At 40.7% G+C, this 24685-nt stretch overlaps 1 protein-coding gene across 1 annotated transcript; it reads left to right on the top strand.

The window, feature by feature from the left end:
* The first annotated feature begins 1859 nt into the window (after positions 1 to 1859).
* Positions 1860 to 15920, top strand: ajm1 (apical junction component 1 homolog). The gene is made up of 2 exons (XM_005751932.1): positions 1860 to 2095; positions 12525 to 15920. The coding sequence occupies exon 2, from the start codon at positions 12579 to 12581 to the stop codon at positions 15855 to 15857; it is 3279 nt and encodes a 1092-aa protein (XP_005751989.1). The 5' UTR covers positions 1860 to 2095; positions 12525 to 12578; the 3' UTR covers positions 15858 to 15920.
* The last annotated feature ends 8765 nt before the right edge of the window (positions 15921 to 24685 follow it).

Genomic DNA, 24685 nt, shown 5'->3' on the forward strand with positions numbered 1-24685 from the left:
GTGTGTACTGACCACGTAAGATCCTCAGCCAGATGTACACCAAGGAACCGGAAGCTGCTCACTCTCTCCACAGCAGCGCCGTTGATGGTGATGGGGGTGTGTACTTCTCTGCACCTCCGGAAGTCCACTATCAACTCCTTTGTCTTTGCGACGTTGAGGGTGAGATGTGCTAAGGATGAAAAACACAGCACTCCTTAATTGTTGCTGCTGTTGTTATTACAGTCAGGTGATGGCAAGAAAATTAATAAATCTCATTAATTGATGTGAATGTAAACTGTGTTCCAAATTATTATGCAAATTGTATTTAAGTGTTATGAAGATTAAAAATGTTATTTTTCAATTACACTCATGGATGGCATTGTGTCTCAGGGCTCTTTGGATTACTAAAATCAATCTCGGACACCTGTGATAATTAGCTTGGCAGGTGAGCCCAATGAAATGAAAGGGTGTTCCACATTATTGTACTGTTAAGAGATTTGTGGCTGAGCCACAGCAAACATGGGCTCGAGCAGATAAAGGCACAATGAGGAAGGTTTCTGCCAGACAAATACATTGGATTAAGAGAGCAGCTGCTAAAAGGCCATTACAAAGCAGCAAACAGATATTTGAAGCTGCTGGTGCCTCTGGAGTCCCACGAACGTCAAGGTGTAGGACCCTCCAGAGGCTTGCAGTTATGCATAAACCTTCTACTCGGCCACCCCTAACCAGTGCTCACAAGCAGAAACGGCTGCAGTGGGCCCAGAACTACATGAAGAACAGTTTTCAAACAGTCTTGTTCACTGATGAGTGCTGTGCAACCCTGGATGGTCCAGATGGAAGAGTAGTGGATGGTTGTTGGATGGCCACCATGTCCCAAAAAGGCTGTGATGTCAGTAATTACGTGGTGGAGTCATGTTTTCGGCCGGAATCATGTGGATTCCAAGCTGGTCAGCCCCTTTAGGCTCCCTGAAGGTGTGAAATTGACCTCTGCAAAGTATGTGGACTTTCTGACCGACCACTTTCTTCCATGGTACAATATAAAAGACCGTTCTTTCTGCAACAAAATCATCATGCATGAGGATGCTGCAAGGAATACTATCTCATGCTGCAAGGAATACCTCTGCATCATTGGCTGCTATTGGCATAAAAGGAGAAAAACTCATGGTGTGGCCCCCATCCTCCCCTGACCTCAATCCTATTGAGAACCTTTGGAGCATTCTCAAGCAAAAGATCTATGAGGGTGGGAGGCAGTTCACATCCAAACAAGAGCTCTGGGAGGCTATTCTGACATCCTGCAAAGACATTCAAGCAGAAACTCTCCAAAAAACGTACAAGTTCCATGGATGCAAGAATTACGAAACTGCTATCAAATAAAGGGTCCTATGTTAATATGTAACTTGACCTCTTAAGATGTTTTTGATTGAAAAAGCTTTTGATTTCAGTAAATATGATCTCCTAATGCTGCAAATTTAACAAATTACCATTTTCAGTTCTTTACAACCTATGAAATGTTTTGAAACATCTGCTGTGCATCATAATTTGTGCATTTTAAGTGTGTTATTTTTGAAAAACATACCGTTTTCACTGGGATGTTTGTTCAGTAACATTCCAATTATACTCTAATGCTTGATGACTCGAAAATTATGCTGACTGTCACTTGGATCGACTATTTAGGAAAATCAGAGAAAAATGTCATTTGCATAATAATTTAGAACCGCGGTGTAAATGTGCGCCAGAGCTTTGCTTCTTTTGTACATGGTCATTGCAGTCAGGCGAAAGGCTGAGGCACTCAGCCTCATTGGAAGGGGTGGTTTCAGGCGTGTTGCTGTCAGTGGTACAGGCGCAATGGAGGGAGAGAGAGCACGAGAGAGAAAGCGGGAGGGGGGACGGAGCACGGGTTGCGGCGACATACGTGTGGATGTTGCAGCACGGTAACGCAGCAATCTACCGAGTAGGGAGGAGGAGGAAAAAAAATCTAAAGATTCTGACCAATAAGGAGCAGCTTTGCCTTTTGCACATGTTCGATGTCGTCACTGAGAAACCACTATCACACTCCCTCGTGTCACGTCCCTAACAGAAAATGGATAAGCACAAGCTGGGAATCCGAACTGATGCGGTAAGATGCAGCTTTTGATTTACGGTATCGCGCTGTCCGCTATTATGCACGCAGGCACGTTTGGATCGTCTCCCCCTCGCAAATCTCTGCTTAATTTCACAACACCGCGACGGTAATACAGGCCGAACAACATGCAGACCGTACACCTTGTTCTCGGATCTATGGTCTAATAATTAAACTGCTTGTAATCACTCGAAGCTCGCAGAGCATTGCATGTTCTGAGCATAGATGGGGTATTGGTTCTTTGTATTATTCATTTGGCCACTTTTTTTGTGCTTTCTGCTGGCTGACGATAGGCTAATGTGTTCCCATCATCGAACACTGACATCATCCTCTTAAGGATTCAGGCTCCAGGCAGCAGCAGGAGCTGCAGGATGTGCTGCAGCAATCAGGATAGTAGCCTGCGCAGTATTAGCTACCCCAGCGATCCCATGCGACGTTTATTCACGCTTGATTCACGGCTCTGAGACGAGAGTTCATTTTATTTAAAAAAAATGCTAGTGCTAGCCCTCAGCACTATGTATGCCCTCATACACAGATGTCAAAAATACTGGCAAATGCCTATCATTGCACCCATCAATACCCATCATTGCTTTATTGCCTCCCATATTAATTGGTCCATTATCAAATGGTCAATACAAACTAATAATTTTACCACTTTAGACCAGTAAAGTCAGATTTCTGCTGTAATGCAATAGGGTTGGCATGTGGCCACAGAGAGGCCACATACAGAGGTGTCTAAGAAGAACAATAGACATATTGTGAGGAAACTGCACCAAAAAACATTGATCCAGCACACTGTCAATCATCTACACACATCATTTGTCTGCCAATGGATGCAGGAAAGTGAGAAGAAAAGGGCATTTGAGAGGTGAGGAATCAGCTTGCTTGTAATAGTTCAGTTATGGGGCTGACACACAAGATACCAGAGACTGCTCCACCTGGATTGAGAACAAGTAAAGAGATGGAGCCTTCAAGTCTGCTGTACAGTGTGTCTTGGGTTGAACTTTGGTCTTGAAATTTCATATGTTCGTCAAAACAAAACACTCTATACACAATCCAAACAGAGAATGAATGAACCACACATCCAGCTGTCATATAAGTTTGTCCTAGTTACTTTTATTTTGTTTCAGTTTGGGAGGGGATGAAGTTAGATTTTTGCTTTTCATTAGGGCTATGCCATATCATGTTGTCCGTGGACTAAAATTTTACTTGATATAAAAATGTTATATTAGGATGTCATTGCTATTGCCTTTCCCTCGTACATGCAACAACAAGACAAGCTGAGATATGTCTTTTTGTGTGATGATTTAGTATCTAAAAGAGAATCATAACTGAACATGCATATGGTGAAAGCCCTGAAATCTTCTACTATGAATTTTACGTGTAATTGATATAGTATTTGGTTTAGCATTATCTTGCTGAAATACACAATTCCTTCCCTGCAAAAGATGTTGTCTGGATACGAGCATACACTAACAGTCAAAAATTTGGACACACCTTTTCATTTAATGTTTTTTCTTTAATTAAATGACTATTTACATTTTAGATTATCACTGAAGGCATCAAAACTGTGAAGAAGCACATATGGAATTATGTAGTAAACAAAAAGTGTGAAATAACTTAAAACATGTTTTGTATTTTATATTATCCAAAACAGCCACTCTTTGCCTTGATTACTGCTTTGCACACTCTAACATTCTCTCAATGTCCTTCATGAAATGGTTTTCCAAGATCTTGTTGGCTGTTTTCTGTGGTCCATCACCTCCCAAACCTTCTCGATTAGGTTTAGGTCAGATGACTGTGGAGGTCAGGCCATCTGATGCAGCATTCCATCACTCTCCCTCATGGTCAAATAGCCCTTACACAGGCTGGAGGTGTGTTTGGGATGGGATGGCACGCTGCTGCAGGATGCTGTGGTAGCCATGCTGGTTCAGTGTCCCTTCGGTGTTGAATAAATTCCCCAACAGTGTCACCACCAAAGCACCCCTACACCATCACACCTCATCCTTCATACTTAATGACAGGAACTATGCATGTAGAGACCAAAGACACTGCGGGTAGAACCAAAGATCTCAAATTTGGACTCATCAGACCAAAGCACAGATTTCCACTGGTCTAATGTCCATTCCTTGTGTTTCTTGGCCCAAACAAATCCCTTCTGCTTGTTGCTTTTCCTTGGTATTGGTTCTTTAGCAAGCATTAAATTATCATGATAAGTGTGTTATTTTAAAAAGATCACTGGGAGATGTTTTCAAAAGATCAAATTTTCCCAGGAACAACGGGCTTATATTTTGAAGCCTGTTACAGTATATAATTTTTTGCTGTTGCTGTAATTTCTTACTGCTGTATAAAGTATATGCCATATTCTCACTGTTATGTTTCCATCTTATTTTTTACCATGAAATATTTCATCTGTTCCCAATGTCATCTTTTGGTCAGATCTGTCCATTTGAACATTTAATATGAAAGTAGTAGTTTTTACTGAACCAAAAACTGTGTTAGGCGTGTTGGCACAACTGAAAAGCTTTGATGAAGGAGTTTCACACACAGCCTCCCATATACTGCTCCTGAACAGAATTCCTGTATCAGTTTAAAAGTCTTCTTACCTTCTTCTGTAGTTATAAGTATTTTGGTATATGTGATATATTTTTTAATACCGCAATAAAAAAAAATCAAGTACACATGTATAACAACTTCAGTTTTTAATACTGTATTATAATTTAGATTTTCAAGGCTTCCATGCCTCAAACATTTGACAGTACAGAACAAAAAATGTCTAGGTAGTCTAAGTAGCTTGGAAAGAAAAACATCTGGACTTCTTTTAGTTTCTTGAAGATGTTTCACCTCTCATCTGAGAAGCTTCTTCAGTTCTAAGATTGGTGTGGTGGAGTGAGTAGTGGATGTAGAACTGGAACTATGGAAAATGTAGAGATTTAAATCCTACCGTTCATTAGCTCAATCATCATTGAGCTAATGAACGGTAGTTCAATGATGATAGCTCATTGCTTTAAAAGCATCAATATCAGCTCCTCTCTAACAGCATGGTGGGAGTTTCTAAAAATGACTGAGTCTTCATTGATCCCATGGTCTTCGAACACCCATTTGGAACAACCCTGACATACTACAGAACAATGATATGATAAACTTTGCAGATTTGAGTTGTAAACGAATTAAATACTTTGAACAGTTATGAATAATCGAAAAAACAGACTTTATACCATTTGACAGATTAGCTAAACAATATGGAATTATCAAGAATAGATTTTTAGAATATTAAAAAATTAAATCTATAGTAAAAAATAAATTTAAGCCTAATCAAGTCAAATTATAAACACCACCAAGTGTGGTATAATTCCTTAATCTCAAAACCCCTCAAATTACTGTCTAAAATATACAGGACACTCCTAAATAAATGAATCAATATCACTTCCTATTGCGAAATAGGAGGCGGATCTATCAGTCAGCTTGGACAACAACTTCTGACATGTTCTTCTTCAGACATGTTTAAAAACATTTAATTTGATTAGAAATCACAGTCTACAATATAAAATACTACACAGGGTGCACTATACAGGTCAGCGGATGTTCAAGATGGGTTTTACATCTTCTAACAACTGCGCACACTGTCAAGACAATACACCTGACAATTATATCCCCGCTGTCTGCTTCTATCCACTTTTTCAGACATTTTAGCGCAGGATGTGCGAAGACTATCAATGTCTGAAATGTAACATTTCAGCCTCCCCTTTGCTTGCTGAGTGACTTAAATGATTTCACTATGGAGATGAACACAGTCCACATGGCTCTCACTGCCTTCTGCAAATCCTAAGCAGACTGTCTGGGGGTTCTCTAGGAGTGGGTTTTTTGGGGGTCTTGACCTGGGGGCTGTAGTGCTGGCTGGGATGGGACTCTGGTGGCTCTTGGGTGGTGTTTATGGTGGCTGCATACAGCAGGGCTCGGGGAGGTCTATGCTGGCAGACATTGCAGTGCGGGTCCGGGCCAGGCTTGGGGACTTGGGGTTCTGTGGGTGCTTTGTTTCCAAGCTGGTGTTCTGGCTAGCCTGGGGGCCTGGTTCCTGGTTGGTGTATCACCGGAGTTGTGTGTGGGTGCATGCAATGGGGCCTGGCACTGATGTGGGGCCTTTGGTGCATTTGTAGAGCTAGGGCCTCTTTAGATGGCGGGAAGGTTGTTACCATCTTTTGCAGGTGGTTTCTGCTCTTGTGGAATACACTCTGCAGGTGTAGTCTGTGAGTTGACTGAATGTTGGGGTGGGTGTAGTTTTCCTCTGCAGTAGGGTCGAATGGGCTATGTGGGCTCTGTGGGCCATGGTAGTGCTGTTGCTGTGAGCCCCGGTCTCGATGGACCTGAGCTCTCTGCCCTTGGTGGATTTGGGGGAACAGGTGTGCCCATGGGGGTCAACGAGAAGGCTGGCTGCAGGGTGGGGGGTACTTTCCCCCCCACCCCTTTCCTTGCCTCCTCATCGCTAATTTCTTCCCTCTTCTCACACCCCCATTCGCTGTTTGCTCTCTGGGGCAGGGGGCCAGGAGGAGGTCTGGTTGGTGTCTGGGCTGGTGGACTTCCCTGCTGCTGCGGGACCGGGGCAGTCTGCTAGTCTCCACCCCACAGTAAAGGGAACCATATCCTTGGTCTGGGGTCAGATTGCCCCTCTGGGCATGTTGGTGCCTGGACCTGGGAGCAGAGTGTGTATTGGGAGTGTGTATACTGCGTTCTGTGTGTCTCAATGTTGGGTGAGTATGTGAGTATGTATTTTTACTAGTGCTGTCAAAATTAACGCGTTAACGCAAATTAATCTGACATCACGGTAAACGCAATTAAAAATTTTAACACAATTGACGCATCTAGAGTGCAGAATTACTCAAAATACCTGAACTGTTTCTGTCAACGCATTTCGAGCAGTTTGTTGACTGATTCTGATTCTTATATAGCGCTTTTCTAATCTCCTGGAGTACTCAAAGCGCTCTATACAACACGCCACATTCATCCGTACACACCCGTTCACACAAGCACTGTTGTCTATGCTTTGTCGGTGCTTTCTAACTAACATACATTCATACGCATTCATACTCCAATGGATGCATTGGAGAGCAGGTGGGGGTTAGTGTCTTGCCCGAGGATTTTTGGTATGGAGGAACAAGGAATCGAACCACCAAGGAACTTTACTATAAAAGGAGTCCAAAATGACCCAGACTGGTGTGGCAGTTCCTGAGGTTTTTCCAGGTGGAGCTTTTAGCAACTCCATTGATGATTTTTTTTTTTAAAGTAATGTGGTAGTAATATACACAACAGATAGATTAAAGACACTGCAGTGTGCTGAAAGTTCACAGGCTCTCTGTGACAGTGCCTGTTGAGGTGGTAACCAACAAACCAGAGGTGAATGGAGCCATCTACCTCCTTAAGGCCTTACTTGTTGTAGGGCTGTCTTGGTTGATATCACGTGGAAATCTGGAGCAGAACCTTTTGTTTGGGAAACCAGGGTGGTGATTCCTGTCTTTAAGAAGGGGGATCACCAACAGTGTTCCAACTATAGGGGCATCACACTACTCAGCCTCCCTAAGAAGGTCAATGCCAAGGTACTAGAAAGGAGACTTTGTCCTATTGGAACATCAGCTTCGGTGGTCTTTTTCCTGGTAGTAGAACACTGGACCAGCTCTTTTTCCTCTTGAGGATATTTGAGTCTGCAGAGAGTTCTCCCAACCAGTCTACATGTGCTTTGTGAACCTGAAGGCATAAAACACATCCTTCAGGGTACAGAGTATTTACTACAAGCCATTGTCGTGAGAGCTTGGTCCACATTGCTGGCAATAAGTTGTACTTGTTCCCGACTGGTCTCAGCAGCATTAGTAGTTCAAAACCATGTAATGTTATGCCTGTCTGTTTCAACAGTTTATTCTTTCAGTTTATTCTTTCTGCTTATGACTTGACTGGGTGTTCCTGGAAAACCTCCTGATTACTAGGTGACCTGTTCTACCTACTGAGCTACAGCAGCCCCAATTAAATGATGATTAAATGATGGCTATCCGCTCCCCTAGCACTGTCCCAGGTGAGGATGCTACCCCATCCTCTTCTGCAGCCGAGGTACAAGTCACCTCCACCTCACCTCTAAGTTTAACCAGCTTAAGTTTAAGAACCCTACCATCATTAGTCTACTTCTTAAACCATGCAAAGATACATGACTAATGACTACCATCCAGCTACTGCCCAATGTCACACATAAATCTAGACCACAGAATACTTTGCAAAGCCCTTGCAAGAAGATTAAGAAAAAAATCACTCCATTTATAATACACCCTGACTAAACAGGTTTTATCAGGAGCAGATACTCAGCCACTAACACATGCAAACTAATAAATGTAATAGATTATTGCTTACTTTGGAGCTTTGGAAAGTAAGATCAATCTACAAATGGGCACCAGACAGGGCTATTCACTCTGCCACTTCCTTTTTTGTCATTTTCATTGAGTCATTATCAGCAGCAGTCCGACACAAATGTAAATATTAAAAGAAAATACAAACCGTAAGATAAGCTTATATGCTGATGATGTATTATTTGTCCTTGGTAACACACAAACCTATCTTCTGAGGACAATCACATTAATAGAAAAGTATTCATCTATATCAAACTACTCCATCAAATGGAGCAAATCAACAGTTGCCTCTGAATTTTAATTTTTAGAACACCTCCACTGTGTCACTATAGTCAGGTAACATTTAGATATTTAGGTATAATTATTTTTCTCCCAGGGTCTCAGACATGGTACAGTTGAACCATATTCCTCTACTATAAATGGTCTTACATGTTGGAAAACTTTACCTATATTTCTCATGGGAAGAATTTCCACAAATAAGTCTTAAAACTCTACAAAAGCCAAAACACAATGGTGGTGTAGAAATACCAAATTTCCGTTGCATGTTATTCAAGATAGAAACTCTGTTTCATTTCAGAAATTCATCAGCAAAAGTAAGTTTCTTGAATATCAGGAATTGAAATCTATCAAACAGGAAAGATTTAATCCCAATGAACTGAACTTGATTATGAATTATTACATTCCTGTACCTAGGACGGGGCGATATATCAAGTTTTTAAATATATCAATATATTTTTATATGAGATAAGAGATGTGACAATATCGTTTATATCGATATAGTGGAACCGCAATTTTGCCTCTCTTTCATCCACCTTTGTCTCTACGCTGCTTTACTCGGCCTCGCCTCTCTCCTTCACTGAACACAACTCCCCCTCCCCATCGCTTCACCTACAGGTAACGACAAGATGGACACAGCAGCTATCAAAGAGCAGCTGGTCGGTAAAAAGAAAACATTTGGAGATTACTATTTTAGTGCTGCAGTGTTACTCTCGTTAAAATGACGTTAACTCCATAACTGTATTAACGCGGCAAATCTCCATTTATGAGTTACCGTGGATCGCCCCTTACATGGGGCTGCACAGTGTCAACGCGTTAGCGTTGCGGTTAGTGGTTACGTCATTAACATGTTGACGCCGTGCAGCTAGCACTACTAGTATTTTCACTATTTACAACAGCGCCATAAAGTGCAAAATGAAGAGGGTGTGAAGAGTGCTGTATCCCAGACCGCGAAGTCTCCCAGCCTCCTGCCCCGAAACAAACTACCTTACAAAACTCGTGTACTGTATTTTTTGAACTATAACCTTACACTAAAATCCTTTCATTTTCTCAAAAATCGACAGTGTGCCTTATGTATGAATTCTGGTTGTGCTTACTGACTGCAAACCGATTTTATGTGGTAGCAATCTGTCAAAAATGCTTTAGTACGACTTTGGTAAGATACGAAGCCACACCGCTTGATGGATTGTTGGAGCATTATGGCTACCATAGTCTGGAGCCTCACAGAGTAATGCATACCTTCTTCAACGTAATATTACCGTATTGTGTGCGTATAAGGACCACAAATGGCACCTGTAAGAGACACGGTTACGAAGCGGATTTAAAACTCAAGGCTGTCAGTCACGCAGTAGAACTTGGGAACAGAGCAGCTGCGAAATCTGTCTGGCTTTGTTATTATGCTCAGCGTCTGTTAGCTTACATTTTGACTGCACAATTGTGAGCGTTTTGTTATGCACAAAAACAACATCTGGGACACAGCTTTGACTAAGAACTCTCTTTTTGTTCTTACTTTATGGGTTTAAAAAATTTCGAGATATATATCGTATATCGCCATCCAGCTAAAGAATATCGAGATATGAATTTTAGGCCATATCGCCCAGCCCTACCTGTACCCCCAAATTGTTATCAAAAATATTATTATTAAAATGATGATTCAATTTCCTTTCCAACCACAAAGTGGGAGCGAAGTCTTTCCATCAATCCAGACCAAAACTTCAAGATACAAATATGCTTACACACCTTCAAAATGACTAAAAGCACCAATTTACAACTTATACAATACAAAAGTATACATAGAACACACTACACAGGACAAAGGATGCTCCAACTGTGCCTTACAGACTATGCACACACTGAACAGTGAACACAACAGATAACTATATGCACACAACAGATAACTATATGCATGCTATATGATCTTGTGTTCCTGGTCATATAGGTTCTGGCAGAGAACCGCTGAACAGGACCCATCCATATGAGGACCTATCCATATGAATTAGTGTCTATATCCCAACCCCACGTAGTTGTGTAGCTTAGGTGACGTAAGTGAATTTGCTAGGAAAGTAAATACGTCACATATACATCTTACTTCCTTACACATCACTAATTAAAACTATAATCATGAAAGGATAATTAAAAAAAACAGATTCTGTATAACTCAATATAGAATTTTACGTATAGATCTACTGTTATCATCTTGTTTCTTTTATTTATCTCTGGTCCCCACTGATCAAGTACATTACTTAGTTGGTGATAGTTGTCGACTGTAGTGCCCTCTCCCTGCCTGCATTGCAGGTGGCTGGGGGTGGTCTCTAGGGCTATGGGTGTCTAGCGGATTCCTGGGGCCTGGAGGGGCCTGGAGATGGGTGCTGGCCCCAGGCCGGGTGGCTTGCCTCTTCTTTGCAGGTCCAGGAGCTCAACCTGGGGCTCTGATGCGGGGGTCGCAGATTTTCTGGTTAGGCCCCTGGTTCCATGGAGGTGGTCTGCATTCAATTCAATTCAATTCAATTTTATTTATATAGCGCCAAATCACAACATAAGTCGCCTCAAGGTGCTGCATAGATACAGAGAAAAACCCAACAATCATATGACCCCCTATGAGCAAGCACTTTGGCAACAGTGGGAAGGAAAAACTCCCTTTTAACAGGAAGAAACCTCCGGCAGAACCAGGCTCAGGGAGGGGCGGGGCCATCTGCTGCGACCGGTTGGGGTGAGAGAAGGAAGACAGGATAAAAGACATGCTGTGGAAGAGAGACAGAGGTTAATAACAGATATGATTCAATGCAGAGAGGTCTGTTAATACATAGTGAGTGAGAAAGGTGACTGGAAAGGAAAAACTCAATGCATCATGGGAATTCCCCAGCAGCCTATGTCTATTGCAGCATAGCTAAGGGAGGATTCAGGGTCACCTGGTCCAGCCCTAACTATATGCTTTAGCAAAAAGGAAAGTTTTAAGCCTAATCTTAAAAGTAGAGATAGTGTCTGTCTCCCGAATCCAAACTGGAAGCTGGTTCCACAGAAGAGGGGCCTGAAAACTGAAGCAGCGGTGCTCTGGTGTACAGAAGAAGAGAGAATAAGAAAAGTGGGCCCAGGACCCATGCAAGCTGTTTGCATGGGTCCCGGGTTCTTCGTGTTATGGGCAGTGGGTGACCTGCTCATCTCGCATCTGTCCGCTCAGTTTTAATAGCACTCTAGTTCTCATACAGTCATACTCACTATTTAGACCCCATACTGGTTGGCTGGTGATCTGGGGCCAGGCTGGCTGCATTCCAGTGTTGGCTCTGGGAGGGCATGTGTTCATATGCATTTTGGAGGGTCGGGTCGATGTGGACAGATATGTGTCTTTGTGCATTGTGTGTGTGTGTGTGTGTACAGCTACGCATGGGTCTGGGGATTGCTAAGTTTTAGTCAATGTGGGAAATTCGATTGAAGATAACGGGGGCCCCCTCCCTGCTGCCCCCCAACTGATTGTTGCCACCCTCAATATCTTATTAGTTAAGTAGTTGCCTAAGTGGCATCTCACTAGCTGCATCAGTGTCAGCAGCAACTCTATTCCAAGTTGTTCACAAGGAAAGTTAATCTTGAAATGGAGAAAAAATTTGATGACCTTTTTCAATTCCATGATTTAGAGCGGTACAATTTTGCTCGACTAAATTTGTAGTACTGATCAGTCCTAGAAGGCTGAATAGTTTGCAGAATTTAATATAAATTTTCGTTATTAATGTTTGCACAAAATGTGACTGAAATTCTTTGTTTTTCTCCAGGCAACATCAACATTAAAGCAACTTGATGGAGAAAACTAGAGGAATCCCTTTAAGATGACACGCACAGACCCACCTGACATACTGGTATCAACGGTGCATCAAGACATAAAAGTGATCCCCATTTCTTCACTCTATAAGTCCTTACAATCTTCCAAACAATGTGATAGTATAAATTCCAACACACTGGAGGACGGTAAAAGCAAAGACAATAAGAGACACTGCCGTACTTTTGACTATAAGTCACTGGAGTACCCCAAATCACACAAATATCCTATGGATTCTCCATACAGGAAAGGGGATAGGCAGGCATCCAACCAAGATGTTGCCTGGAATGTGTTGGGCCACCGGCAGAGGTACCGTTTTTCTGCTCCTGACATTTTTAGTCACAGGTTGACTCCTCAGCCAGTGACAACAGATATGGCCAGTGAGGTAATTGTCCCTGAACAAAAACGAAGGACCAGGTCAAAAAGTGCACCTCGAGTCCAGACAACTTTCACTGCCGTGTCTCTTGAAGGATCATCATCTTCAGGAAGGAAGGGCAGAGAGTTCCAAAGGGATTATAGAGACTCCCGTCGGAGACCAGAAGTATCACCACATAGGGAACCCTCCTATGCAGCAACCAGGGCTCATATGCAAGAAGTACATCCCATTAAGTTGCAGCCACAAATGGGTGACAGTAGTCGATATTCTCCTCACTACACTGCTGATAATTTTGAGGATGAAGGTCTGGATAAACCAGCAACTAGCCCTCATGTCAGGTGTCGGGTTGACATCAAGCCTGATGATGCAACATTACATCATTCAGGACGGAAAAATGCCACACCTCAAATGGACATACCCTGGCAGAGACACCACAGTGCAGGGACTAGGAGCCTGACTGTGCCACGTCATTTCTCATATTCTAGAACGCCTACTCCCACTGACTCATTTGTTACAGAAAGTCGACAAAGTTATCAATATTCCCGTAGCATGCCAAGTAGTTATGTACAACCTATGGAGATTTCCTTGCAGAGGATGCCTTCATCAGGTGATTTCTATGGCAGAGAACGCAGAGCTCACTCTAGTCCTAATGTGCCAACTAAGTTCTTTTATGCAGATGACCCAGGGGGATATGTTACTACTGCTCCTCCTCAACCAAGTTCTTACTTTCATGATGAACGTTACACACCTGGACAAGCATATACTCCAAAAGTCCAATTTGTGCAAGATCCAAGAACTCGAATAGTGCATGCTGTAGCTACAAGACCATATTATTCTGAAATGGAGCCCTATTCATACTCTATGAAGACAGGGTATCCAAAACCCTATGCAGCAAATGAACCATGGCCATATATCATACAGACACCTCCAACAAGAATATTTTATGGGGATGATCCAAGGTCTTATCAAATTCAGACTGCTCCACCTAGGTTTTATTATTCCAGTGAGATGTATGCAATGCCACCAGAGCACCATGTCCCAGCTAGGGCATATTACACTGAAGGCAGAAGACATGCTAGAGTAATGCATTCACAAACAGATGACTGGTATGGTTCAGATGCATCTGGTTACACCACCAATCCTCCCTCTCATGCATCTCAAGTCACTCCAACAAGAGTACAACAAGAGCCTGCACTGACTCCGTGGTATACCAACCCATGTGTTGAACCTCAAAGATTTGGTACAGATTCCAAATCTTACTCAAGGTCTTGGGACAATATTCTGAACTCACGTGTGGAAAGAGAACAGCCTCTTCCTGTACAGCGAGGTCAGAGTTATGATGATCTTCTTGACTCCAGAAAGCCCGAGAGATCTGCTGGTGAAAAACCACAACCAGTGGTTGTTAATCTCTCTAGTTCACCAAGACGCTATGCAGCCTTGTCAATGTCTGACAACTCACTGATTGACAAAAGCCCAACAGAGATATCAAAGAGCAGCTCCAGTAAACTCTGGTTTGTCACCCCTGAAATAACAATCACAGATAATGACATTCGATCAAGTAGCCTTAATAAGGCTGAAGGACGATCTGCCAGTTGGGACATTCTTGATACCAGAAGCACAGAGAGTCCAGAAATGATTCATCGGGACTTTGAAAGCTCAGCCAAAGAGAAGACACATGACAATGCTTCACTTCAGCAAAGTCTTGAACAACTTGATGAACTTCTGGCTGATCTTGTGACTGACTATAAGCCACCCAGCAGAAGGGCAAGTGAAGACATTCTGGACCAACTAAAGAAGTTAATTGATGAGGAAGAAGCAGTGTCTTTGTCCAGAAAGAGTTCAAAGACAGGCACAGAAGAAGCAGCTCCTCTGGACAAACAACCCACCTCGATCCGAATGAATCCTGATGCTTTTCGAGATATAGATGGGGCAAGTGATGTAATGAAGAGTGCAGACGAGTGTTCCCCTGATCAGAGCCCAGATGAGGATGATACAATGATGTGCTCTAACAACAAATGCCGGAGGACAGAAACCCTATTCAATGCCTGCCTTTATTTTAAATCCTGCCATAGCTGTTACACCTATTACTGCTCTCGAAATTGTCGCAGGGAGGACTGGGATATTCATAAAGAAAGCTGCCTGTATGGAAGAATTGGTAGCACTTGCCGTCATATCATCAAACACTGTCGGGAGACTGTTGAAGTCCACAAAGCCTTCTCCCGTATTGCCAAAGTTGGCTACCTTTCTCGAGGTAGAGGAGTTCTCTTCCTTGGTTTTCCTAACCCTTTGTCATCTAGTAACTTCTTGCAGTATGGTCTGGATAGTTTACTTATGTCTCCTACATATTTGTCCCTTCGAGAGCTTGAAAGCTTCAAAGACAACCTAGGGGAGTACTGTAAAGAACTGCAGGAAGCTGGTAAAGAGTATGACCCAAACGAATGTTTCATCTTAAATGTATCCATTGCTGTAGGTGAGCAGTTGCCTGAAGGGCCATCACCAAGGAACCAAGCTCCAACTGTCAGAAAATATGCAAAAGTAGCATTGGCTTCGTTTAGCCCAGAGAGAAAGGTTCACAAGCAAGAGAGTGACATGGAAACACTGATCCTTACTCCACCCCCAGGAACAGCAGATCTCGACAAAGAGGGAGAAGAAGGCCGGAAGGCCAGAGAAATTTGTTTCATTAATATACAACGAGAGTTAAGGATTCGAGGGGTTTTCTTACGCCACGAATACCCACAAGTGTATCAGCAGCTCTGTGAGTTTGTGGAAAGTAACAGAAGATTCACTCCTACTACAATCTATCCTATTGATAAGAGGACTGGTAAACAGTTTATGTGCATGATTATGGCTGCTTCAGAGCCCAGGACGTTGGATTGGATAGGCACCCCACATCTCCTTGATGACATTATTTAAGTGCACCTTTAGTTGTAAATATATATGTATAGAAATACATATATATTGTTATACATATTTATATATCCACTCAATAACAAAACATTTGTAGATAACTATTTTGTTATCAAAATAATATATATATTCATGTTTACTTCGTCAGTATTAATCTTTATCAGAATACTTCCTGTCAGGTGCAGAATGAGTAAAATACATTTTTTACATTTTTTTAACATACCTTTTATCAGCCACACTTAATTTAAATAAAATTTAATTATTAGTACGCTGATCATTTATGATACATTTTCTTTTGCTAAGGTGTGCACAAAGGAAAATTCTGGTGTTTTCATTTTATTTAAATTAACAAGTTCTGTATATTCTTTGAATTATAGACTCTTTAAATGATTGTCCGTTTCTGTGAGTGAATACCATGCTGAAAAAATGAAATTTATTTATAATTTTCGTAACTATATAACTTTCCTATGCAAGGTTATTTCACGAATTAACTACAGAAATTTTAGTTTCTCTTATTATATTATATTATTTTATATTATATTATATTATATGTAAAAAAAATAGCTGCAACTGAGCTAAAATATTAAAAATTTTGATGGAAGTATAAATACTCATAATAAGACAACTCTGAAGTGAGATTTAAAACAAAAACTGATGTATGTATGCTGCTTTGGTAGGAATACTACACTTACAAAAACACTATTTTCCTCTTTCCCGAGACAGTACTTTGGAGAGTGGCTCAATTCAGTAGTTGTTCATGGGTGCTTTGCAAAATCAGCTGAACAGTATTGGGCTTGAGTTACATTTTAATGGATATTGGAATGGTGCCAGCTATCAGCCACACTGTGTGTGTTGGCCTGTACTGTTTAGTTTTAAGCACTGTGAATAGTGAGTGTTATCTACTACAACAAAAATAAGCAAACAAAACCATGCACATACAAAATGGTCTGATATCGATAAATTATGTATTTTTTAGATATATTAATAAATGAAACTATATGAGTAAACAGCAGGAGCAGGTTATTGTTCTTAGAGCAAGGTGAGCCAGAGTAGTAGCTATATGGTACATACATGTTTAAAGGAGACATTAGCTGTGTATTTGTGCTGCACTAGTTTTAATTCATCTGTCTTACACCCTCCTATTTTGGTTTTAGCAAACTGGAATCATTACATATTACTCATTGTTTTCAGAAGTTTTAGAAATATTTCTTAATGAAACCATTTCACATAGAAAGTGGCTTGTGCACTGATTGCTAGGTTGAGCGAATGGCTCAAAATTTGTGCTGTGCTGTGCTTGGGTCTGTACTACAAAATTATTATTTTGCAACCACTTGTGATCTTTATGTGTAATGTGTAACCTTTCCCCATCATTCTGTGTTTTCTTTTGGTTGTACAAATTTCCATTACACCGCATGCAGAAGTGCTCCACAGCTGCCACGCTTGCACTGCATTTTGCTTGACGCAATGGTAATCTGTTCTTGCACGATGCAAGCTATAGAAAAGAATGCGTTCCAGAGCGCAAAGGTGCTACTGTCACCTGGTGTGTGAAAGACACTTCAACCATGTTGGTTCATTATTTGTAAGCGTAGAACATTTCTCGACTTTGCTTTTGTAGTATCTAAATCTCAAATGCCTGCCAGCACAGTGATTACATTTTTAAATCAGTTTTAAAGAATCAGTCATGTGTTGCAGCAATTTGAAAATTGTTCAGCCAAGCCCTTTTTTGACCTGTGTATTTGAAAAAGTCATGACTCTGTCAGTTAGCTAGTGCTCAAAAGTCAGCCCAGCCTTTAATCATTCCTTGACATTTCAGTTTTTCCCTTGTGATATCACCTTTCCTTACATTTTGTAATACAAAGTACAATGAAACTTGAAGCACATATATTCGAAAGTCAATTTTATTTATAGGATGTGCTGTATAGATTCAGTAAAAAGTTGCTGGCTGCATGTGATTCTGTTTTCTATGCCCTGATATCATTTTAAAATGACATAAATGATAGTAACTTGCTTGATGAATGGATTTGTCAAAACTATCCTAAGAAAAATAGGAATTTCCCATTTTTGTCATTTAAGTTAAAATAATATATTAAAGCAATGAAGAAGAGACCTCACTAAAAAGTCTAGAAAACTCTGTAGTCTTGTATTTTTTATACTTTCAATGTGAGTGTCTGAGTGTGTCAATTTATAAATCATATATAATAAATGGAATGGGAACTGCTGTCTAGCTGTTCATGTGATTATTATAATATTGTTTTAGATTCCCAGTAAAGCACCTTGTAACAGATTTGTGTCTTAAAAAGTGCTATATAAATAAATTTCACTTACTTACCTGCTATGTTTAGCAAGGTCAGACTGTCAAGTTCTTAATTTTTCTTCAAAAGAGGGATACATATACATACACAATACTGTGCAAAAGTCTTGACCCCTTGTCACTTCATATTTTTCTTCCAAGAAGGCGTCAAAAAAAATCTACTAGTTGATCAATCTGAACGGTCTCAGTGGGAAAGGTGGCTGCCATTCTTAAAGAAGGGAAACAGGGAGAAATTCCTGGTGTAAGAACTGAACTGAAAATCAGAGGCAACAGGTCTGATTAGAGTGATGCATCCAAATTTGATATCTTTTGCTCCAATCATCCTCAGAGTGGACGTCCCAGCAACTCCACCCTGTCAGATCATGCAAAACTCAGAAAAAAACAGGATGTCTAATTAGCAATTAGCTTTCTTTCTTTTTTTTAAGAGTTAATCTACGTTCCTCCCTACAATACAGCAGTGCAAAATTCTGAAACCAAGCCCCATTTTTTATATTTAGCTGGGAAAATAGGAAATGGGTGCAGTAATTTTTTGAAACCGGCAAACATACATGTAAATACAATATAAAAGCCAAACTCTTTATTCTTCAACAAAGCTTGAGTGTCTTAGGTGAGCTCTTGTAATGTCTTTCATTTTTTTCAGGATTCTTTCTCCAGACTTCTTGAAGGCACTCCAAAGCGCTTCTTTGGCTTCTGGCTCTCTGGCGTTTTTTATTTTTTTACTTATTTATTTTTAATAATATCCGGTCCTGTCTGACAGCTTTTGCAATCAGAATATAGAAACAAATACAAATGCACACACTTTTTCGTTGTTATCTTTCAACGTTATGTTAACCTTAACGCATTAACACTGATTAATCTGTCATCACCATTGACACAGTTAAAATTTTTAACTAAATTAACCCATCTGGAGTGCAGAATGACTCAAAATCTCTGAAATGTCTCTGTCAACGGGCAGTTTGTCCAAAGTTTGTCCATTCTGCGCTGCAGATTGGTTAAATATGTTAAAAATTTTAATTGACTTAATCGTGATGACGCATTAGCGTGTTAACGTTGATAGCTCTAGTTTCAATATGGTCTATTTCTCTACCCAGGTATGCTTCTAGTGCATTCACACTGTGGTTGGGATCACTGTCATGCTGAAAAATGTCAATCAAATACTTTCCAGATCATATTGCATGGTGGATTAATATCTAACAGGACCTTTCTATTTTCATAATTGATTACCTTTGATAAGACCCCCAACACCACTGGCTAAAAATGCAGACCAACTATGACAGAGCTTTCATCTACTGTGTTCTACAGATCATTGTGTATCCTCATTATTGTCATACATACCAACAATGATTTGGAACAAAAGATCAAATGTGAAATCCTAACTCCATACAATCTGTTGCCACTGGTCTTCAGTCTATTTCTTGTGTAATTTGGCATAACACAGCCTTTTCTCTCCCCATTTCCCTTCTGGACAGCTACTCCTTCACTGAGACGATTTCAAGTTTTATCAAGCAGTAGATGCATCAACTAGCCCCATCTCAGGTCTTTATTGGGTTATTTTCTCTTTCTTAAGGAGATGATTTTCATACTCTGTTCATCTGCTGTAGGGCCATAGGCCTGCCACTTCTTTTGTGCCCAAAATAATGAGATTATAAAAGAGATCTCAACTGGCTTGGAAATGCATTGACGGCACAGCTGAAGCCAAATGGTGAATATCACAGGTGGGGAGAGGGAGCTCTGGATATTGCTGCTTAAACTGCTGCCACTGGATAAGTGGCAGAAAATGGATGGATGAATAGACTTCTGAAGCTTTTTCTCCATTTTCATTTTTAAGTAAAGAGAATCTCTGAAATCTCCACAACAAAAAACGAAGCAATACATTGCGTTACTTATACTTGTTAGCTTAGTGCTTTCCCCTCCTCTTTCTGATTTCTTTTCTTTGTTTTGTATTGTCTTTCGGAACCTCTCCCTGATGAAACCTCAGACGATAAAGAAAAGATGACCTTCATCAGTCCATGCATGCCCAGCAATCAATAAATCGTTGAATATCTTTACATGTGGACTTGTGTGTCTCCTGTGCATGTGTTTAAACTGTCCAATGCCATTGTAAGATTGTAATGCAGTGGTGTAAAATTGTTTAGGCTTTCTTCTTTTGGCTGGGCATTAAGCTGCTAGGCACAGCACCTTCTGTGACTAGTGGCAGTCTGACAAGTCTGCAGAGCTTCAGATTAGTGCCACACACCAGTGCACTGTGGGCACAGTCAATGCAAGTACTCTAGAAAACCCACCAGAGAGTGTGAATGAGTCCACACTGAATTTAGGCCAAGTGTTAGAGAATGAATAACAAGAGCATAAGAGCACTGACTCAGAGAGCACATCATGCTGTGCTTTAAGAAAACAGGAATCAGGTAAAACATTGCAAAGTTTAAACATTTTCATCCACTGCTGGTGTTTATCAGCAGATATCTAAAATAGTCATATAAACCATTAAACAAAATAAATTTCATTTCAGCTCATTTTACCAAACCTCTCTTGACTTCATCAGCAACATGAGTCACCATGGCAACAACAAGCAAGTCCCAGCAGGGTTCAAGTTGTAAGTTTCACACAAATGTGACAAAAATGGTCACACATTCAGGTTTTCCTCATTTCAGCTTAATATTTTTTATTCTTGGACACTACTAAAGTAGCATTGCATTATTCCATATCAAAATAATCAAGTGGTATAAATTAGCAAAACAGGGAATCTGATGAAATAAAATAATTCAAATAAAAGGAGGTATTAAACAATATGACATGGACTAAAACTCATAACTGGAATAACAAAAACGTCCCAATAGGAACCAGCACAAAACCAAAACCCTTGTTAGAGCTAAAGCTTAAGATTACTAAAATGATAATAAAATCAAGCAATTTTCCAATACTAAACATTACAACACAAACCCCGGACTGGAAATTCATACAACCTATTTTCTGTTTGCATACGTAAATGGTAAATAGACTGGTTCCTATATAACGTGTTTACCCGAGCATTCATTTCTACTGAATATTTACACTCCAGTGAATGCATCGGGGTTAGTATCTTGCCCAAGGATATTTGGCATGCAGAATGGAGCAGCCAGGAATTGAACTACTACCCTTTTGATTAGCCAGACAACCTGCGCTACCTCCTGAGCTACAGCCACCCCAACAATGCACCTTCCTGATTTGCCCGTTAGTGTTGTTATTAAATAATTTAAACATACTATAAGAGACACAGTACTCTTGAAATCTATTTTAAATAAATGGACGAGTAGTCTTTTGAAGTTTTACTGAACTGAGATAAAGATAAAGTCATCCATTCACACACAAATTCATACGGTATTTTAGTCTTTACACTTTAAGGCTTCTTCTTTTTTCTAATTCATCACCTGCACCTTCAAACTCTGAGGTATACACAGGGGGGTAAAATTGGTGTTCTGTGTTCTTTCCCCATGAACACTTCAATATATACTGGAGAAGCAGAGGATCAAACCGCTGACCTTATGTTTGGTAGATGGCCGACTTATTCACAGTAATTCACAGCTGTTCCAGAAATTCTAGCAGGATAAAATCTCCTGATGTGCAACACAATTTTAGTGAGCTGCTGCCAGCTTTACAGTAACTGCTGCATTCTTACTATTCTTGTTAATCGCTGATAAAATGTAAATGTTAAGAAACATTTCTATGTCGGTGTGTGGTTTTTAGCTCTGCGGAGGAGGAGGGTCAGGGCAGTGGGTTCAGGGGGAGGCTGCCCGACACAGCTGGCAGTCAACACTCTAATCATGTCTTCCCTATTTAAGCAGCACCTTGAGTCCCAGAGGAGAAGGAAGGAGAGCTGTGTGTGGTGTGCTGGGCAGCAGAAGGCAGTTGGCCCTGCTGAGAATGTGTGCAGGCAGGAGTTTGGCTTTATTTTGATGGGCACGCCATGCAGCCAATCAAATGCAAACTTGCAAAGTCAGACTCTACCATTATGTGAAAAGAGGAAGGGGGCAGACGTCACGCCACGTAAACGGAGGAGCGCTGGATTTAAATGCAAGCTAAAAGAGTGGGTAAACAGATACCGCAAAGGGATGTAAACAGAAAACGCGGGTCCGGACATGCCGTCACGTGTTAAAGTCGACATCTCACCGAAAATGCAGATTCCGTCACTCTGACCAAAATTCTGTGAACCAGCAGCAAAAGAAGACCTAAACTACACTTCACTTTTGAAAAAAATGTGACGAATTCCTTCTTACTTTTAATCGAAACTTCCTGGACAGCTCTATCTCTCAGTGTGCTTCGGGACCGCCTTCCCATCAAAAATCTCTGCTTTCTTTCGCTTGCTTGTCACGCACCGTTGTGTAGTGTTGTCGACCGCTGCTTTTTCCAACTTTCACAAAACCTGACAAATTATAAAACGCTTGGCTATATCTCTAATAAAACCTCTGTAACTTTGTGAAAAACAGAAAAGTTTTTTTACTTTCTACTATAAAAATCTAAAGTTAATCTTGAAAAAAAGTTGAGCAACCAGAACTTTTTCTGTAATTTAACACATTTAATTCTTACATTTTAAGTCCAAATAGTTGTGCTGACAGCAGCTTTTTTCATACAGAAAAACAGTTAAATATGCAACTTCTTTACACTGACAGAAACGGGATCCGAGTGTCCTTGGTCCGGTCCGCTTAAGATCAAAGTGGGATGTAAAATCAGTTTGACACCCCTGGTTTAAAGCCACATATTGTATTACACCATACCAAAATTATCTGTGATATAATGACGCACTACAACATTATAAAGAATAATGATAATATTAATTAATATATAATATTGTCAATTGTAATCACTTAAAATGGTGTATATTGTAATTTTAATTTTTACTGAGAAGTTATTTTTATATACCTATTTCTTTAAAAAATGACATTACATGGCTACACACCTTAATTAAACATGATTGAATGTGAACTCTGTGCATAATGGTAGAGAATATGAGTTATAATCAAAGATTTGACAACTGCAAAAAAGAAATAAAAATATACTTAAATTCAAGATCTCATCTATCAGCAGGTTCCAGGGAAAACTGGAGTTTTAATGTACTGGTGTCTTTATAACCTGAGAATAATGGCAAGCCATTGTCTACCACTACACAGGAAATTGAAAAGATGGGTTTTTGACTACACCAACTCAATCTTCTTCACCACCTGCCCTACTTCTGAAAATTTGTCTCCCTGCAAATTTGTTAATTTCTCCAAATTGAAAATCAAATTTCAAGGTTGCTGAGATCATTGCAGAGGCAAAAAAAAAACAAAACAAAACCACCCCAAAATGTAACCATGCTGGAAAGCAAAAGTGACAGTCTTGAAGGGGATACTGATCAATTTTGAACCAGATTATCTTTGGGTTAATTCCAGTAACTTTCTGATCATATAGCTTGTTCCCTCGGTATGTACCAGCAGAATGTCAATGTCACGGTGTACAAGGTGGACTCACGCGCTGGACTCCGGGGATTGATGCACACAAGAGAATTTATTAATGAACAATGTCCAATGAATGCATATACAAAAGGTGCGGGGCAGTGCTATCTACAAAAGGTGAGAGGGGCAGGGCTCCGGGGGAAATCCAGGTGAACACTCTCATCTCTCTCCAAACACGAATCCACGCAAACACTTGTCACTCAGGGAACACCAGGGAAAACAGTCCAGAGGGTCTGCACACAAAGAAACGCTCGTTTCGCTCATTTACCATTTACCTCAATCACATAGACTCCGGAGAGCACAGCTAAATTTCATTATAGGATCTACCTTACAATATAAAGCAACTGTTGTTGTGATTTGGCGCTGTATAAATAAAAGTGAATTAAATTGAATTGAGCTAATCAACTATCGTTTAGGAAGTGAGTTCAGCTGTGAAGAGGACAACCTACCAGAACTTCAAAGTGTTTAAACTGGACGTCTCTGCTCAAAGGCTCACAAATTCAGCTAAACTACAACTATTCCAGGTATCTCCATTTTTCTGCTGATACTGCTGTCCTGATGTGGAATTTTACTCATGTTCATATTTCCATTTTGAACAATTAATCAAATGATCATTTTACTACAGGTCACATACACTGCTGTCAAAAACTCAATTGTGAAGAACATTCTTCTTGCACTTGACTCTCACCATCAGCTAAGTAACACTGTTACTAAATTGGTTTCCCTTCATCCTTCAGTATTAAATATCAAAATTTTAGGAAATTGCTCTGGCATTTCATTAAGTGCTGCAGTGGTTGTGGCAACGGGGCTGGCAGCTGTCTTCCGGGGTCCTCCCTGAGGCGGAGTCAGGCAATCTCCCGCACCTGGGACTAATCAGCTGCAATGTGGAGGCTGCATTTAAACCCGGCCTGGTCTACTCTCCTTCACCAATCCGTCAGCTACTCACGGTGATAACAGGCTGCTTATCTCTGTGTCTCAACGTTGGCCTTACCTGTGTTCTCCTTGTGCTCACAGCTTGCTTCAATACTCACTCCATTGGCAGCCTGCAGCTGGGAACC

Source organism: Pundamilia nyererei, unplaced genomic scaffold (assembly GCF_000239375.1).
Source record: "Pundamilia nyererei isolate P.nyererei 1_Seehausen unplaced genomic scaffold, PunNye1.0 scaffold00335, whole genome shotgun sequence".
In the NCBI taxonomy this organism is placed as follows: Eukaryota; Metazoa; Chordata; class Actinopteri; order Cichliformes; family Cichlidae; genus Pundamilia; species Pundamilia nyererei.

Coding starts and splice junctions, on each gene's coding strand:
- ajm1 (XM_005751932.1), top strand. CDS start 12,579: ATGACACGCACAGACCCACCTGACATACTGGTATCAACGGTGCATCAA.